This window comes from Trichoderma ghanense, assembly GCF_004382785.1.
Source record: "Trichoderma ghanense strain CCMA-1212 chromosome Unknown scaffold_6, whole genome shotgun sequence".
Lineage (NCBI taxonomy): Eukaryota > Fungi > Ascomycota > Sordariomycetes > Hypocreales > Hypocreaceae > Trichoderma > Trichoderma ghanense.
In genome coordinates, this window is record NW_027395669.1 from 1003341 (window position 1) to 1022144 (window position 18804).

The 18804-nt window shown below is 56.1% G+C and overlaps 5 protein-coding genes across 5 annotated transcripts; 4 read left to right on the forward strand and 1 right to left on the reverse strand.

Moving 5' to 3' along the window:
• Positions 1-862: 862 nt before the first annotated feature.
• On the forward strand, positions 863-2838 carry CCMA1212_005940 (Mannan endo-1,6-alpha-mannosidase DCW1; the record flags this gene model as incomplete). The annotated part of the gene is made up of 4 exons (XM_073703184.1): positions 863-965; positions 1027-1131; positions 1200-1552; positions 1618-2838. The coding sequence occupies 4 exons, from the start codon at positions 863-865 to the stop codon at positions 2836-2838; spliced, it is 1782 nt and encodes a 593-aa protein (XP_073558328.1).
• A 792-nt stretch (positions 2839-3630) lies between these two features.
• On the forward strand, positions 3631-6036 carry CCMA1212_005941 (uncharacterized protein; the record flags this gene model as incomplete). The annotated part of the gene is made up of 2 exons (XM_073703185.1): positions 3631-5515; positions 5570-6036. The coding sequence occupies 2 exons, from the start codon at positions 3631-3633 to the stop codon at positions 6034-6036; spliced, it is 2352 nt and encodes a 783-aa protein (XP_073558329.1).
• Positions 6037-7027: 991 nt separating this feature from the next.
• Positions 7028-11427, forward strand: CCMA1212_005942 (uncharacterized protein; the record flags this gene model as incomplete). The annotated part of the gene is made up of 5 exons (XM_073703186.1): positions 7028-7208; positions 7411-7476; positions 8126-8414; positions 8502-9339; positions 9412-11427. The coding sequence occupies 5 exons, from the start codon at positions 7028-7030 to the stop codon at positions 11425-11427; spliced, it is 3390 nt and encodes a 1129-aa protein (XP_073558327.1).
• A 727-nt stretch (positions 11428-12154) lies between these two features.
• CCMA1212_005943 (Mediator of RNA polymerase II transcription subunit 17) lies at positions 12155-14522 on the reverse strand (the record flags this gene model as incomplete). The annotated part of the gene is made up of 4 exons (XM_073703187.1): positions 12155-13449; positions 13512-13897; positions 14001-14417; positions 14515-14522. 4 exons carry the CDS (start codon positions 14520-14522, stop codon positions 12155-12157), a joined length of 2106 nt encoding a protein of 701 aa, XP_073558172.1.
• Positions 14523-15503: 981 nt separating this feature from the next.
• CCMA1212_005944 (ATP-dependent 6-phosphofructokinase) lies at positions 15504-18165 on the forward strand (the record flags this gene model as incomplete). The annotated part of the gene is made up of 3 exons (XM_073703188.1): positions 15504-16364; positions 16452-16922; positions 16984-18165. 3 exons carry the CDS (start codon positions 15504-15506, stop codon positions 18163-18165), a joined length of 2514 nt encoding a protein of 837 aa, XP_073558325.1.
• Positions 18166-18804: the final 639 nt, after the last annotated feature.

Genomic DNA, 18804 nt, shown 5'->3' on the forward strand with positions numbered 1-18804 from the left:
AAGTGGTGCTACCAAGGTTTTTGCGTGGCGCTCCAGCAGCTCCAGTCCAGCTCCAGTCCCAGCTCTCCAGACTCCGGCTCCAGGTTTTTGGCACAACTGAGTCGCTCCATGGCCTCGTCCTCCCAGCTGAAGGTAGCTCCCAGGTATAGACGCAAACAGTCCGCCGTGGCCGGGTACACCGCAGCTACCGCAAAGTGCTCGCTCCTCGCACACGTATGTACCTTGGGTATAGTTGGAACCTGTTGTTTGCCCCGATGCTCGCACAAGACAACGGCCACACGTACGTCAGGCGAGCGTCAATTCCGCCTTTCTCGGCCTCAAGCCGGCTGTGACGACCAAGTGCAGATGCAAGCGCTTCCGGAGCCGATTCCAGCTCCCCCCAGAAGCCATCTAGCCCGTATTTTGTACGTGTACTGGGTAAGGTTAAAGGTAGGGCAAAGGAGGGATATCCGGGCAAGCAGGCCGTACGAAAGAGTGCAAGTCCCTCTATATCCACCGCTCACCTCGTCCTTCCCTTCTCCACAGCTGGGCCGCCTGTCTCTTGTTTTCTTCCTCTTGTTCCCTCTTCCTTCTTCCCTTTCAATATCCCATCCCTTTGTCTCTCGCTCCCATTCACTCGCTTGCCGGCCCTCGTGGTGCTGCCGCCCATTCCTGTCGCTGCTGCCGGTTGCCCAACCCGCCGAGTCGACACGAGACGGTGTTATAGATGGATACGAAGCTATAGCGGGCTGCGTTCCATTCTGGTCACGATACAGCCTCGATTGACGAACCGACCTGCGCGCAACCGCCGCCTCATGGGAACCTCCCTCGCTGATTGAATTGACTCACTGGGCCGTTGTCGCTGGGATCTTCATTTGCCATCATGGAACGGTTACGCAAGTCGCCGCTTGGTCGTCTGGCCGTGGGGTTCCTGCTTGCGATCAACCAGCTCACCGCGGCCTATGACTTGGACCCAGACTCGCCTGGTACGAAGATACTGCTGCTTCCCATCTGGCATTGGTGCGGCCGCTAATTGGGGACTTGTAGATTCTGTCAAGTCGATATCAAAGCAAATGGCGGAGGACCTGGTATCGTTCTACCACGGCAACGAGCCTGGCCAGACGCCTGGTCTTCTTCCCGATCCATACTATTGTGCGTATATCTTCTCATATGATGCAGTAAACGCTGCCTCTCTTCCTGTCGCTGACATGTGCATTCAGGGTGGGAGGCTGGTGCGATGATGGGGACGCTCATCGACTACTGGTATTATACCGGGGACGAGACCTACAACAACCTGACCAAGCAGGCCCTCCTCTTCCAGGTCGGCGAGACCAAGGATTACATGCCCAGGAACCAAACTCGAACCGAGGGAAACGACGATCAAGGCTTCTGGGGCCTCTCCGTCATGTCGGCCGCCGAATACAAGTTTCCCAATCCGCCCTCTGATCAGCCACAGTGGCTGGGCCTCGCCCAAGCTGTCTTCAACACGCAAGCCGCTCGCTGGGACACGGAGCACTGCGGAGGCGGCCTTCGATGGCAGATCTTCACGTGGAACAACGGCTATGACTACAAGGTAGGTCGAGATGCGCTTGGAGGCGGAAGGCGATGATGGCATGCCGTATGGCTAACCGTTCATAGAACTCGATTTCCCAAGCATGCTTCTTCGCTCTGGGAGCAAGGTTGGCTCTGTATACCGGCAACACGAGCTACTCTGACTGGGCCGAGAAGACATGGGACTGGATGGTTCACACAAAACTCATCAACACGACGAACTGGTATGTCTACGACGGCGCCGGAATCGAGACCAATTGCACCCAACTCACCCCCTATCAATTCACCTACAACGCCGGAGGCATGATTCTCGGAGCCGCCGCCATGTACAACTTGACCGAGTCGCAGACCTGGAAGGACCGCTTGGACAACCTCCTCGAAGGCGCCAAAGTCTTCTTCACCGGACCCAAGAACAACATCATGTCGGAGGTTGCCTGTGAATCGGTCAACACGTGCAACGTCGACGAGCACTCGTTCAAGGCTTACCTGACGCGCTGGCTTACCATGATGATCAAATGGGCCCCTCACACGTATGACACCATCAGTCCATACCTCCGTGCCTCATCGATTGCCGCAGCGAAGCAGTGCCAGGGCGGTGATAATGGACGCATGTGCGGCCTCATCTGGTACGATGGCAAATACGACGGATCGACTGGAGTTGGCCAGCAGATGGCGGCCCTGGAAATTACAATGTCCAACTTGATCCAGAATAGCAGCGCACCGGTGACTGCAGACAACGGAGGCACCAGCGAAGGAGATCCCGGCGGCGGTGGTGACGACATTGGCCGGAACCAGCCCCCGGGACCCAGCTACGGACCCATTAACGGAGGCGACAGGTTTGGGGCTGCCATCCTCACGCTGCTTGTCATTGGCAGCGTGGTCGGCGCTATGTTTTTTATTTTCCTCGACGAGACGTCGCCCAAGGGGCCCGTGGCGCAGCTCAAAGGATTCCACTCTACTGCTTCAGCGGCCATTGGGACGCTAGCTGCTGGGGGAGGAATAGCGGCCGCCGCTGCGGCTGGTCGAAGAAGGGCCGACAAAGAGAAGGGAGTCAGCATCAATGAAAAAGCCGTCGCCAACAGCGGAGACTCGGGAAGCAATGGCAGTCCCCGAGGCAGCACCTTGAATCACGCAGCCGGCGAAGGGGCACCGGTGGCCGCCGACTCGAATCGGCATAGTGTAGTCAGTCAACGACGGCAGTCCAACATGCCCATCGGTTGGCCACATAACCCGTCTGTGAGGAACAGCCTCGTGGTGGCAGAGTCGTCATCTGCGGGGGCGTCTGCTGAAGACCAGCAGCAGCGATAGGAGACTCCGAGGTCGAGCTTTACACACATTGGCAGCAGCAGGACGGCGTTTTCTTCTTCCTCTTCTTTTTTGGGAACCACTTTGTGACCCTAATGACTGTCCCTCCTTCTGATTCATTTGGGCGGCGAACTTGGAGTTTGGTCTAACGGTGCATATCATTTTGCAACAACGGCGAAAATGGGCTTGGTTTCAACATGTCAGATGAATGTATTACGAATCCGTGTGCAACGGCAGACACACGGTATCTGAACTCTACGATGTGACGTACATATAGGAGGCGCAGGAGAGGGTGTAGAGAATATACGGACGTTTCAATGACGAGAGGGGCCTTGTGAGAAATTAGTGCTGTCGAATGCTAGCATATCAAAACCATTCCGCTGGTTGTGACATATGGTCGATGGAGAGTTCCGTTGTGTGATGACGAAGGCATGTGATGCTGCGCAAGCCTTGCTTCTTACACCTACACACTGCGTCTGGGAATCACGAGAAAGCAGCAAAGAATGATAGTGAGAGCAAGTGCGTAAAACACATTCATAGATTACATGCTGGATAGGGATTCAGGGGAGCATTGATAGCATCTTCAGTGTATGGATGAATTCGAGGTTGATCAGAAGTTGCTCAGCTGTTAAGCGTTAGCCCGTCGACCCTAATAAATTGGCTAGTGGGTCGGTGGATATTCCGGACCCTCGTCTCCATTCTCCAACATCGAATCAATCCCACCCTGGAGTTACAAGCACCTGCAGAGCCTCCCTCTTATCGCACCCTCAGGGGCTTCTCCGAGGCCGCAGCAACATGGCGCCCAATCCGCCGGACGGCAGCGCTGCAAAGGGAGACCGCGACACCTCGTCGCTGCTGCTCCCGACCGCATACGACGACGACGCGTCCTCCATCAACAGCAGAGACCAGGACACGGACAGCGAGGACGATGCGCTGCAGCAGCGCGCGAGGAACAGCCGCGAGCTGCGGGCGCACGACCGCATCGTGCTGATGGAGGAGGAGGAGCTGGACCAGCTGGTGACGGACTCGCGGCGCAAGCAGGAGCTGGTGCGGCGCGGCTCTGCGCTGGCCCTGCCGCTGCCGAATCCCTTCCGGGCCCTGGGGCGCAAGCCGAGCCTGGGCAGCATGTCGACGGCCGGCAGTTCCAACGAGAACGTGGCGGGGGCGTCCGAGAAGGGGTCATCGTCGGCGAAGGAGGACAGGCGGCGGCGGCAGCAGCAGCGGCAGAAGAGACGGACGAGGCGGGACACGAAGCGCGAGAGGCTGCTGGAGGAGGCGCAGCACGGCGAGGACGGCGGGCTGATGTACGAGATGGAGGAGGGCGGCATGAAGGAGGGCAGCTCGACGGGCGAGAGCAGCGAGAGCGACGAGTACGACCGCCGGGCGCTTAATGCCATTGCGCACGCAAAGAGCCAGCGCGGACGGAGCTGGTGGCGGTGGCTGTTCATCCACTCGCTCATCTTCATCGGCTTCGCCATCCTCGTGCTGGCCGCCTGGAAGCTGTCCAAGGGCCGCCGGTCGGGCTTCAAGGTGCGTCTGGCGAGCAACGGCACCGCCCTGTTTGCGCCGACGACCATCATCATCAGCCTCGACGGCTTCCGGGCCGACTTCCTGCAGCGCGGACTGACGCCACGGCTGAATGCCTTTGTCAGGGAGGGCGTCTCGCCCAAGTGGATGCATCCGTCGTTTCCCTCTGTCACCTTTCCGAACCACTATACGCTGGCCACCGGCCTGTATCCCGAGGCTCACGGCATCGTCGGCAACACGTTCTGGGATCCGGAGCTCCAGGCCGACTTCCACTACACGGATCCCGCGCGGAGCCTGGACCCCAAGTGGTGGGGTGGCGAGCCGTTCTGGGTGACGGCCGAGAAGCAGGGCGTGCCGAGTGCGATTCACATGTGGCCGGGCAGCGAGGCGCATATTCTGCACCTGGAGCCCGAATACGTGGACAAGTTCAATGGCAAGGAGGAGCTCGACAACAAGGTCTCGAGGATCCTTGGATGGCTGGACCTGCCCGGCCGGGAGAGCGGGTCTACAGCGGGGACCAAAGGCATGCGGCCACAGCTCATTGCTGCGTACGTGCCCAACGTGGACAGCGACGGCCACAAGTACGGGCCGAACAGCACGGAGATACGGTCTACTATTCAAGAGGTGGATGCCATGATGGACAAGATCTTCAAGGGGCTTGACGCGCGGAACCTGACACACATCGTCAACGTGATTGTCGTGTCGGACCACGGCATGGCTACGACGGACACGACTCGCCTGCTGCAGCTGGAAGACCTCGTCGACACGTCCAAGATTGAGCACATTGACGGCTGGCCGCTGTACGGGCTCCGACCGAAGAACCCCGACGACCTACAGGGCATGTACGACGGGCTGGCGGAAAAGGCAAAGACCAACCCCAACTTTGACGTCTACCTGCGCGACGTGAACATGCCCGAGCGCTATCACTTTACAAAGAACGACCGCATTGCGCCGCTGTGGATCGTGCCCAAGACCGGCTGGGCGATTGTCACAAAGGACCAGCTCGACGTTGAGGAGGCGAAGGCGAATGGGGTCGTGTATCATCCTCGCGGGTTGCATGGGTATGACCATGAGCATCCGCTGATGAGGGCTATCTTCATCGCGAGAGGGCCTGCGTTTCCGCATCCTGCGAATAGCCAGGTTGATGTTTTCCGTAAGTGATTCTTCTTGAAAGGCACACCTGATCCGCGGCTAATCTTGTTGGCAGAAAACACCGAGGTGTACAACCTGTTGTGCGACTCTCTTGGTGTGAGGCCCGAGCCCAACAACGGGACGCTGCGGCTGCCGCTGAAGACCATTGGGACTCATGATGACGAAGAAGAGCCAAAGATCCCCGAAGATCCGGTGACATCTTATACTATCAGTTCGACTTCTTCAGTGTCTGTGAAGACGCAGACCATTCCCCGTCCGTCGGTGCCCCCTGAGCCAACTACTACTTCCACTTCAACTTCTCTATCGACAGCGTCGTCTACGTCGTCTACACCGTCGTCGTCCCTATCAAAATCGCACACTACTTCGAGTACGGCAGCAGCTACACCCACACAACCCCCCCAAGACGGCGAAGGGGAGGACGACTCCTCTGGCTCGTTGAAGGACACGGTGGCTGGCCTATGGGACTGGGTATCAAAAGAGCTCAACAAAGTCTGGCACAAGATTACGGATGGTTCGGGTTGAACCTCAGAGCCTCATTGTAGCATTTTCATTTACCCTTACAGTTGTTTCGTCTGAGGTATTGTTACCTTGCATACACACACACATTGGCAGAGGCGTTCGGCATTTTGGGGGTTAATTCTGTTCAGTTCGGGTTATTTGATATTAGTACATGGCTTTCTTGCCTCGGACAAATAGACTTTCTCTTTGCGGCTTGTGGCTGCTGCTTCTTACTGCTCGCTTGTGCGGCTGTGACTTTTATATGAACGACCGAGCTCACACCGAGATCGGCGTATGGAGTACGGATAGTGTTGTATTGATTTCGAGTTACATCATATCTTTCCCGTCTTGGGCTCTTCGCTTGCTCGCCGCAGGGCCTCTTGAAGCCATTTAGTCTTGGAAAAAAACCCAGGCTTCTCTGGTCATATTATCATTTCAGTCGAATATTGAAGTAGTGATATCCAACAGGCTTGTGGTGTATGTGTACAGTATCAGTCAGGGTTGGAAATAAGCGAAAAGGGACAGAAGTCGCTATAGATCATGGGCAACCACCTCTGCACACACTTCACCAGCCCCACTATACTGGACGAAACACATACAACTAACGCGACGCGAAGTCTGCAGTGAATTGTTCGCCTCTTGCATCTTCTTCAGAACCCCCTCCATCAAGCCCATTGCAGTCTGTTATACCAGCAGTCGCCTGACCAGTTTTGTTTGACACTTTCCATCTCAACGTCTACCGTGGACGACTCACCGCATCCTTTCCTTCGTCCTTCCTTTCCACGCTTACATCACGAAGAGTAACGGTCCTCTTCCTTGGTAACACAACACATACAACGTGCGAAGGCGTGGATATCATCAATTGGCCAAAACCTCGCCAAACTTATGGAGTCCAACAGGCCGCCGTCTGCCTAAATCCAACCTTCTTCACCGAAACAAGAACGAAGAAAGCGGCAAACGGCATACATGAACCCCCGTCGCCAGTAGGACAGGGACAGCGCATCATCTTGTTGCCATGGCCATGAATCGCGAGGCGCTGCGGGACGAGCTGATGATCCAGGAGGTCATCCTCGAGTCGCTGCAGGGCGAGTCCTTTGACGATGCGGAGGAGCAGCGTGAAGACGCAAGAAAGGAGATCTCGAGGCTGAAGAGGGCTTTGAAAGCCTTGCCCAGGAGTCCATCTGGCGGCGATGAGGGTACGCAGTCTTCAACCAACCCCCCCTAAATACCTATCTATGCCTCAGTCAGTACATTGTATGGAGTAGAGGCACTTCCACACATGTGTCAGCCTCACTTTGATGTCACGATGCCTCGACCAAGCACCCCCTTCCGTATAACTGAGTCCTTTTTCTGATTGGAAAGCCGTGCTGATTCTGATTCGATGCGATTATTGTCTAGGCGGCCCAAGTAACAGCACAGCGCAAGCCCAACGCGCGGCCTCGCAGGCTTCATCGTCACCCCAAGGTGAGTTTGCGTGCGGTTTCTCACTAGGACTGCTGGTATATTGCCGAAAGGCGGTGATCGTTATCTGCGTCCCGTCTTCTTTCAACCTGATCCCTAAGGTATCCGTTTCACCGGAGTTCTTTCCCTTCCACTTCACTTTGGCTCGGCCAACTTTCTTTGTTTCTTCCCTTGCATCATATTTCAGAGCACATTTCACGGTTTAAATAGGTCTGGACAACCGCCAGATTCACGGTGACAGCGCCTCCCTTTTCACTTTTAGGCCTGGTGCATGCACTCCTTCTTGTGCTCTACCGTTCCCCCCCTTGCATCGCCTTTGGTTCTCGATTCACGCTGCATTCACACCCCCTGAATGGCCTGATTCTATTGACGAGTGATGCCCGATTCCCCCCCTCCCTCTTGCCGCAGAGCCTCCTGTATCTCGGTGCCAGCAAAGCCTCGGTCACTGGGGACTTGGTTGGTCCATCAGGAACCCCCCTTGGCCCTGTTGCCTGCTCTCTTGTGCGACGTATAAGGGACACTCCTTTGGTCTTCTGTTTCTTCGCCGTGCCTTGGGCTCTTCTCGAGTCATCAAATCCTCCTCATACATACTCGACATCGTTTGTTCTGGACATGATCGAACCACTCTCCGGCTAACGATCCCTTTCGTCAGAACAACCAGAGCAAAGCCGAGCGAGAACGCCGGCTTCTGCAGGACCCTCGAGACCGCGTCCCGCATCATTCGTCATGGAAACGCCGAGGAAGCCCCTGGCCTCCGAAACTGGAGAGAGCCCCTCGCTGACAATACAGAGTCGAAAGCGAGACTTTGAGGCCTCTGGATTGCATGCTGGGACGGACTTGACTCCTCATCGACGGACGGCTCCAGGGCCCTTCAGTGGCTCTCAAACCCTTTTTCGGTCTCCTTCGTCAGACGATCAGATTGAAATCATTGACCTGACTGGGTACGTTATATGTCCGCCGTGTGGTAAAACTGCGCTCATGCCGGATTGCTCCTGTGTCTTGAGTCTGGAAGCTAACGCACGAGACAGATCGGATGTTGACTACGACTCGTCCAGGATTGCGGAACAGTTGAAGCTGGAACGGGAAATGAAGAAGAAGGCAGAGCGGGAAAGGACTACTCTCGCTTCGCAGCCTTCGTCTCAGAACGCGTCCGGTCCTTCCAGAGCCTCGGGAGCAGAGCAACCGTCTGCCTTCTCTAGGATGATGGCGACGCAACGCCTCAACCAATCTCAAAACGTTCTCGAAATCTTGGATGACGAGCTCGACGCGCCTCTGCCCAGCCTGGTTGCTCGAGGGCCGTCCTATGGCGCATCTGCCGGGCCCTCAGCTAACGACCATCTTGTGCGAGCGGTGAACCAACCGAACCCCAACCCACGTTACTATCAGCTGCCAACTGGTAATTTCCCAATGCCTGGAGCTTTTCCTGGAGCGCCCATGATGTTTGGCACGCCTATAGAAGCGAGCGCTTTAGGCCGTGGCACCCTGACGCCATTGTCCGACATCATCAACAAGACCAGCTCCTTTGATTATGTCAACGGTGTTGACGGAGACGGCAATATGCTTCCTAGCCACCTCATGGATTTCATCAACAACTCCTTCCACGACCCTAGGGTCACGGAACAGGAGCTCGATGACCTTTTGAAAAACATCCGCCCTGACATGGATATCCCAGAGGACAAACGAGACGGCACCCCTGAGGGCCTTAAGAATGCCCTCTATCCCCATCAGGCCCTCGCGCTGTCGTGGATGAAACAGATGGAAGAGGGGACCAACAAGGGTGGTATATTGGCCGATGATATGGGTCTTGGCAAGACTATATCAACATTGGCTCTGATCCTGTCAAGGCCAGCTAAGTCGCGTCCCAAGGTGAGTTATAACCAACGTACCTCGCATGCATTGCTGTCCTCTTTGCTTCTTGTGCTAACCATCCTGCCGTAGACAAACCTGATCGTCGGCCCGGTGGCCCTGATTCGACAATGGGAAGAGGAAATCCATAAGAAGACGAAACCCTCTCACCGGTTGTCTGTCTTTGTATACCACAACACCAAAGCCACGATCGATGACATGCTCAAATATGACGTCGTACTGACCACCTATGGCACCCTCGCCCAAGAGATGAAACGCCTGGATACCTACTTGGAGAGCAATGCAGGTCGCAACATTGACTTTACCGACAAAGGCATCGCAACAAGGTTTCCGCTCCTGAACCCGAGAAAGTCCAAGTTCTATCGCGTCATTCTGGATGAGGCGCAGTGCATCAAAAACCGTAACACGAAGACTGCCAAGGCGTGTCATCGGCTGAGCGCCGTGCATAGGTGGTGCCTTTCCGGAACGCCCATGATGAATGGTGTTCTCGAGATCTTCTCCTTGGTTCATTTCCTACGCATCAAGCCGTACTGTGTCTGGGATCAGTTTAGAAGGGATTTCTCTCCGCTCTTTAACAAAAATAGTGCGACGGACGGCGTCGCCATGCACAGGTTCCGCGCTCTTCTTAAGGCAATCATGCTTCGTCGCAAGAAGGACTCCGAATTGGATGGAAAGCCGATTCTGGTGCTGCCTGCCAAGAGAGAACATGTCATCTACGCCGACCTCTCCCAAGACGAGCGTGACTACTATAATCAACTCGAGAAGGCCTCTAAAGTCACGTTCAACAAATATCTCCGCGAAGGCAGTGTCGGCAAGAACTACTCCAGCATTCTGGTTCTTTTGCTTCGCCTACGTCAGGCATGCTGCCACCCTCATCTCAATCTCGACGTTGAAGATACTGCGCCCAATATTACTAGCAAAGAATTGCTTGAGCTGGTCAAGAAGCTTGATGAGTCTATAATCGTCAGAATCAGGGAGGCCGACGCTTTCGAGTGCCCTATATGCTATGATGCCGTCCAATCGCCAACGTTCTTCATTCCCTGTGGTCACGACACCTGCCAGCAATGCTTGACGCGGCTGGTGGATAGTGCAGCGGCCACCAACCTCCAGCAAGGGTTCGAGGGCGTCACGACGGCTAAGTGCCCCGTGTGCCGCGGCTCGTTCGATCCCAAGAAATGCTTCAATTACGAAACGTTCCAACAGGTGCACATGCCGGAACGTGTCGAGGGACCTGTGAAGGACGAAGAAACCGAGAGTGACAGCTCCGGCGACGACGACGACGACGAGTACTCCTCCGAGGACGTTGACGATGACGAGGTAGACAGCTATGGCGATTTAAGAGACTTTATCGTGCGAGACGATGTCGAGCCCGACTCAGAGCGGGAGAAGATCAAAAACGAGAAGAAGGAAAACAATGAGAGAAAGAAGAAGAAGAAGAAGGGCAAAAAGAAGGCGACCGAAATCAAACCCTCCATGCTTAGGGCCCTCCGACATGATGCGTCCAAGAATCGAGCCGCCTATAAAAAGTACATGGGCTACCTGCGAAAGACGTGGCTGCCTGCTGCCAAGGTGTCGGAGTGCATGAAGCTCCTAGAGGAGATATATAAAACTGGAGAAAAGACGATTGTGTTCTCTCAATGGACTCTCCTGTTGGACCTGCTCGAAGTGGCCATGTGGCATGACCAGTATCCGGGAAAGATGAGGCGGTACGACGGAAGCATGTCTGCGGAGCAGAGATTCCAAGCGGCCGTGGACTTTCGCGATAAGAAGGATGTCAAGGTCATGCTGGTGTCTTTGCGAGCGGGCAATGCAGGACTCAACCTCACTGCGGCATCTCGCGTCGTCATCATGGATCCGTTCTGGAACCCCTACATTGAGATGCAGGCCGTTGATCGTGCGTATCGCATTGGGCAGATGAAGGAGGTCACTGTGTATCGGATCCTGACCAAGGAGACGGTTGAAGACCGAATCGTCGAGCTTCAGGATCGCAAGAAGGAAATGGTGGAGGCGGCGCTGGACGAGGCCGAGAGCATGAGGATTGGAAGATTGGGCGTCAGCGATCTCAAGTTCCTCTTCACAGGCCACTGAGTACCGAGGGAGGGGATGGTCTGTCGAGGCTTGTGGGACTCTTTCTGCTATTCCTTTCTTGTCCCCCTTATGTCTGCCGTCTGTTGTCTTTTTGGGAGTTTTGGGGAGCTTTCCGTTTTTGACCAGAATGACCATGCTGTATGTACAGTGATGTCATTCGAGTGATGTGTATACCTTGCTTTCACTTGTAAACACGCGCCACAACATTCTGGAAGGGGAACGGGATATGGTTCTTTTTTTGTTGTATGAAGTACAGCGCACCTCAAAGTTGATGAATGAGTCAAATCGAGCTCTATGATGACGATTCTCACAGAGCGAATAGCACTCCTTGACCCGTGGGAAAACATGCAACTTTGTCCAGAAGAGCAATCAATGCCTTGAAGAAATCATCTTTCGATAGAATTCTTGAGTGGTCCATTACCGTCCCAAGATGTTGGGGGAAAAACTCCGTGTGACCTTACACACATATATACACCCGTACTCCCAAAAAAATGCAGTTATAAACCACAAAACAACTTCAATCTCAAGCTTCCGTAATTCTTCTCGCGCGAATAGTCTTCACTTCTCTGGAGACATCGTTTGACTGCCCCCCTTCGCCTCTCTCCGCCATCTCCCTCAGCTCATCAAGCCACCTAGCCAGCCCACCAACATAACCACCCTCCCCCCTCTCGTAACGCTCGAGTTCATCTTCGAATTCCTTCATGGCGGGGAAGAAACGCTCATTGTCCTAATTGAGCGTCGCTTGCATCCCGGGCAGCGAGCGCACAATGTCCGCCGCCGGACGGGTTTCGCTTTCTCCGGATAGGGACCACGTCCATGTGATGGGGTCGCCGGTTTGTTCTTCGGTCATGGTTAGCGAGAGGGATGGGTTCCCGTTGGGGATCATGTCGTTGGTGTTGTCTCCTTCGTGGGATAGGGAGAGTGTGAATTTGACGTTGGTTTTGTCAGAGTCTTGGGTGGCTGCGTTGTCCGGGTTGTTGTCCGGGTTGTTGTTGTCGTTGTTGTTGTTGTTGTTGTTATTGTTGTCCTGAGCGGCTTCTGCGGTTTTGGAGGAGGAGGCGAGAATAGAGTAAAAGTGGTTTGTGAGAACGCGGGAGATGGCGGTCCGCAGGTAGTCGCCCAGCGCCTGGACGCTGGGATAGCCCTCCGCCCACGGGGGACACAAGGCAGGGAGGGGCGACGCAGGAGGGAGGAGAATGTAGTAGTACGTTGCCGTGACGGGGAAGCTGAACGCGCGCGCGCGGATGATGAACGAGACGCCGGGCACGACTGTGACCTCGTGCGTAAAGTCCTGCGTCTGCAGGAGATTGCGGACGAGAGTCTGCGAGGCGGAGAGCTGGTTCGGTCCGCGTGGGCCGGGGTCGGATGCGGTTGCTTGCGCGGTGCGGAGGACGACTGAAGAAGGGATGCCGGCCTTTTGGAGCGTCTTGACCAGCAGGCCGACGTATTGCGTGGACTCTTCAATGTTCTTCAGGTACATTGTGCGTGCAAGGACGGGGCGGAGGAGGGCGTAGGACTGCTGGCGAGCAGCGCGCGAGATGTGCGGTGGGACAGGCCGTATCCTCATGAGCTCGTTGTATCGATGGGCGTAGCTGAGGAGGATGTGGAGGACCATGGACGTCTTTTCCGCGAGGCCGTTCTCGGGCAGATCTTGGTCGCGGGAGGGACATGATTCCAGGGGGAGGAGCTCGAGTGTGATTTTCGTCTTGTCGTCGGCTTGGCACGTCAGCTTTCTGCCTTCGGGCTTGACGTCGTAGGCGGCGAGTGACCGTGACTCTTTGGTGAGCTCGTGCCAGAGCTCCTGCGAGAAGATGGTGTTGCGCGCCTCGAGGATTCGAGACTCTAGCGAGCCGTCTTCGGAGGCTGATCGCGTTGTCGATCGCCCAATCACCTTGCCGTCTCTTTCGTATGTCACGACCAGGGCCTCCGATACGCCGCCCAAGCGACCAAAGTCGAGATCCGCCGACCCATCGTCGCCGCGCCTCATTGGCGCCAAGCCACTGTTCTTGAACTCGGGAGCGGCTATCGACATGGTGTTAGCTGCTGCAGCATATGCGTCCAACTGAAGCAAAGACCCGACGTACCCTCTGAGAAGCCAAACCTCACGCCCAAGGTGTGCCTCTCCTGCGGGACCTTGCATACGGACCAGCCGGCTTTCTTGACCGAGACGACGTCCTCCCAGTACTTGCTCTCCGCCGCAATCTCCTTCTCCAGGAACGCGGCGGCATCTTCCGCGGAATCCCTCGTCTTGTTGATTTCCATAATGGTCCATCCCATGGCCACGGCCTCTTGATCTTTCGTCTTGGCTGGCGTGACGTTGGAGTCGTGCAGCCGGTCGGCGCCGAGAGTGCCAATGCCGACCATGTCGCGGAGCTGCTGGGACAAGGTCAAGCCCGCCTGCGTCGGGTTCTGCTTCGAGAGGAGGAGGGACATGGAGTCGAGAGTCAACAAGGCGGTGTTACCGGCTATGCTACAGCTTACGCGTCAGGAATCCATCTCTTCTCTTGAGCCAGAAAACAAGAATAGGCGTCGCCATCTCCGCGCGGGGGGGGGAGGGGGAGGGGGTTCCTTACTCAATGTTCTTCAAGACTTCCATGCGCGCAACGTTGGGGTCCTTCTCCGCGACCTCGTTCTCCGGCGCGGCATCCGACGACATGTCCTCATCTTGATCTGCCGCTCCATCGGAGGATTCGCTGCTTTTCAGATCCTCGCGCAGCTTGGCTTCTGTCACGGCGCGGAAGCCGCCGGGCTGGGCGTTGACTCGGGCGATGAACTCGGCGAGGTTCTTGGGCTTCTGGTCGGCAACGGGAAACGGCCGCAGCGAGAGCGGCGGGGGGCCGTCTGCTGGAGACATGGCGAGGCCTAACCGATGACAAGTTGCAATCTCGACAGCAGCCTCATCAGGTAGGCTGCGAAACGAATGACGGCAGCTTTCAGCAAGATTGTGGCGGCGTCTTTTGTCAAGGTTCTGGAGCTGTAGCTTGACAAGGCTGAGCGCAGAAAGATGCAGGTGGGGAGTTGTTGAATGCTGCAGGCTATTGCTGATTGGCTGTGCACTTTATCAGCTGCGCGAGCCCAGCAATGTACCTTGGCATGGTTTGTGGGTGTGCAGGTACAAGCGATCGTAGCCTTGCGGCTTACACGGTGACGTTGGAGCCAGATCAAGTTGTGATGCTTGCCGCTGAACACTGGAGCCTGCCAAAGCCCACAGCACCGTTGCGAGTCTTCACACCAATAACGCATACACAGATACAGTACAGTACGGTATACCGAGATGATCAGCGCGGGCGTTGGCTGCACTGTTACTCCGTCACGCTCGCAAACCTCCGAAGCTGGGACCCTCTTCGCCTCCGCCCCAATTCCTTACAGGGGCCCCTAGCGCAGTAGCCGCCGAGCGCCGGAGCTCCGTGCCGTAAGGGAACGACGCAATAAGCGGCCTGTCATTGGAATTGAAGCGAATCTCGATGGGCGTTGATGTGCAAATTCCCTCATTGCCATTACGTTGTGTTTGTAGTCAATGCTTGGCCGTCTTGACGAGAGGCGCCGTGCCACGATTGTCGTCTATATTGCGCCCCTGCAGGCGTGGCGTGAGGGATCAGAGCTGTGCTGAGTCGCGGTAACACAGCAGTTGGTAGTGCTGGAGCAGTAGGCATTACGTAGGAGGGGTCAGATCCAATGACGATATGACGATGAGTTGCGTGTAACCAATGGAAGAAGATCAAGACACGCTCAGCTTGAGATCCTGCAGCGCCAATTCCTCCCGCCCTCCTGAAAATCAAACCTTTACCGCTTAGAATCCCTTACCCAACAAGCCCTGCTGCCGTTACTAGATCCGATCAGCGGGCTAAGAAGAGAAAAAGAGAGGCAGAGGAGAGTGCTGAAGAAAAAAAAAGAAAGCCAAAAGCCCCGCCATCTGATAACGTTCCAACTAAGGGCCGATAAGAGCTTCTTCGCCTCGTCAATTCCCCTCATGCCACTCTAAACCTTCCTCGAACCTCAACTACACCAGCGACCATCGGCTTGCCATTTCCTCATCCTGCTCATCCCAGAGCTCACGGGCGACGGGCCCCTTTTAGATGCCGCTTCAGCATTACCTAGAATTCTTTCCAGGGCCCATTGACATCCTCCTCACCTTCCGCCGCTTCTTTCGACGCATCTGGCGAGCGCTCTTCCGCGGACTCGGATACACCACCACAGCCTTTGCCTCAGACTTCCCGCCCACCATGGCGCCCAAGAAGAAGATTGCCGTCATGACCTCGGGAGGCGACTCCCCCGGCATGAACGCCGTCGTGCGCGCCGTCGTGCGCATGTCCATCCACATGGGCTGCGATGCGTACTGCGTCTACGAGGGATACGAGGGGCTTGTGCAGGGCGGCGACTTCATCCGGCAGATGGCCTGGGACGACGTCCGAAGCTTCCTCTCCGAGGGCGGCACCCTTATCGGAACCGCGCGATGCATGGCCTTTTACGAACGACCGGGCCGGCTGACGGCGGCCAAGAACATGGTGCTCAACGGCATAGATGCCCTCATCATCTGCGGAGGAGACGGCTCTCTGACGGGCGCCGACAAGTTCCGGGCCGAATGGCCGTCGTTGATCGAGGAGCTCGTCGACAACAAGGAGCTGACGCCGGAGCAAGTCGCGCCGTACAGACATCTAAACATTGTCGGCCTCGTCGGGTCCATTGACAATGACTTGTCCGGCACGGATGCCACCATTGGCTGCTATTCCGCCCTTTCGCGTATCTGCGAAATGGTGGACTACATTGAGGCCACGGCTTCTTCACACTCCCGTGCCTTTGTCATCGAAGTCATGGGACGACACTGCGGCTGGCTGGCGCTTTTGGCGGGCGTTGCCACGGGAGCCGACTTTGTCTTTATTCCTGAGCGGCCCAGAGATCAAGACTGGAGAGAGGACATGAAACTTGTGGTTCAACGGGTAAGTAATAGCACATCATCAACCAAACTGTCCATGTGTATATACACAAAGATGCGAGTTGCATAGCTGACCATGTCGCCTGTATAGCACCGCAAAATGGGAAAGCGAAAGACCATTGTCATCGTCGCAGAGGGCGCCCGCGATAAAGACGGCACCAAGATCACGCCCGAGCAGATCAAAGACCTCCTGGCCGACAAGAGCGAGGGCGGGCTTAACCTCGACACCCGAATCACCACCTTGGGCCACGTTCAACGAGGAGGCACAGCGGTGGCTTATGATCGCATACTCGGCACACTGCAGGGCGTCGAAGCCGTCAAGGCCGTGCTGGAGGCCACGCCCGAGACCGAGACCTGCGTCATCGCCATCAACGAGAACAAGATTGTGCGAAAGCCGCTGATGCAGGCCGTCAAGGAGACCAAGGAGGTGGCCATCGCCGTCGAGGCCAAAGACTTTGACAGGGCCATGAGCCTGCGAGACACCGAATTCTCGGACCAGTACAAGTCCTATCTGACCACCACGAACGCGCTCGTGGATGATCACAAGTTGCCTGAGAAGAACGTCAGTCTTCTTCTACATCTTTTTGTTTACGGTGAACATCATTTACTGACTCTTTGCGTAGCGAATGAAGATTGGCTTCATCAACGTCGGCGCCCCTGCTGGAGGTATGAATGCCGCTGTGCGCGCAGCTGTTGCATACTGCCTCTCCCGTGGGCACGAGCCCCTTGCCATCCACAACGGCTTCGCCGGATTCGCCCGCCACCACGGCGATACGCCCCTCGGAGCCGTGCGGCCGTTTGACTGGCTCGAGGTCGACGGCTGGGCCAGCAAGGGCGGCTCGGAGATTGGCACCAACCGCGAGCTCCCCTCAGAGTCCGGCATGGAGCTGATTGCCAACCTGATTGAGCAGTACGAGTTCGACGCCCTCTTCATCGTTGGCGGCTTTGAGGCCTTCCACGCCGTCTCCCAGCTGCGCAAGGCCAGGGATGAGTATCCGTCACTCTGCATCCCTCTCTGCCTCTTGCCGGCCACCATTTCCAACAACGTCCCCGGCACCGAGTACTCTCTGGGATCGGACACCTGCCTCAACGAGCTGGTCAACTATTGCGACAAGATCAAGCAGTCTGCCTCGGCCACCCGACGCCGCGTCTTTGTTATCGAGACGCAGGGTGGACGCTCGGGCTACGTGGCGACGCTGGCCGGCCTCAGCGTCGGAGCCTCTGCCGTCTACATCCCCGAGGAGGGCATCAGCCTCGAGATGCTCAATGCCGACGTCAAGCACCTCAAGGAAGTTTTCCACCACGACAAGGGCCAGTCCCGCGCGGGCCGCCTGATCCTCGTCAACGAAAAGGCCAGCAAGGTCTACGACGCGAAGCTCATTGCCAGCATCATCCGCGAGGAGGCGCACGACCGGTTCGAGAGCCGCGAGAGCATCCCCGGGCACGTGCAGCAAGGCGGTGTCCCCTCGCCCATGGACCGCTGCCGTGCTGTTCGGCTGGCCATTAAGTGTATGCAGCACCTGGAGGGCTTTGGCCGCAACGCGCACAACCGGGTGAAGAAGGACCCCTACAGCACGAGCGTCATTGGCATCCAGGGCTCCGAGGTCGTGTTCTCGCCGATCGAGGAGCTGGAGGAGAAGCACACAGACTGGCCCAACCGGAGACCCAAGATGGCGCACTGGCTGGATATGCAAGATGTGGTGAACGTTCTGGGCGGGAGACCAGCATATCCCAAGCCTGAGAGGAGCCTGACGGGACTCATTGCCAAGGATACGAAGCGCGGGCTCTACTGGGGGGCGGACTAGCTGATGCTTTATGATTACCCGTATTTCTTATTTGGGCTGGAAGGAAAACAAGAGTACCAAAAATAACATGGGAGTGCTGTTCAACAAGTTACAGTAGTGTTACAGAAAACAGATGATCATTGGGGAAAACCAACAATAAAGCATGATTACAAGAAGCTTCAACCACCTAATGAGGGAGTAGAAAGGGAACTGCCTCCACGTCTGGATGCCCAACTAACTACCCTGGCTGCCGGCGATGTGGACTCGATGAAGTTGGCTAGGAGAGACATGAGCAAATGGGAGACACCGGGCTGGCAGCTGCCGCTGTGGCCTGCAGTCAAGGCATTGAAAACGTCTGGTTCCTTGCATCTTTTCGTCTCGTGGGTGATGGCTAGCAGAAAGGCGAAGCTTTTGTGCATATAAGCTGCAGCTTTTAGTGTCAATGCTTCTTTTCCATGATGGAGCGAGTCATCCTGGCAACGGGCATAGACAGAGAGAGAGAGAGATGCCATCTGTCTAGGGTGATGCTTCTCCAGGGATGATGGATGCTTCTAGTGGGAGATCGTTCTTACAGGTAAGTAATACCTTGCGGAGCAATAAATCTACGATTTCGAGGAATTTATGGTTATTCTTTAATATATCTCGGGTGCGTGCAAGGAA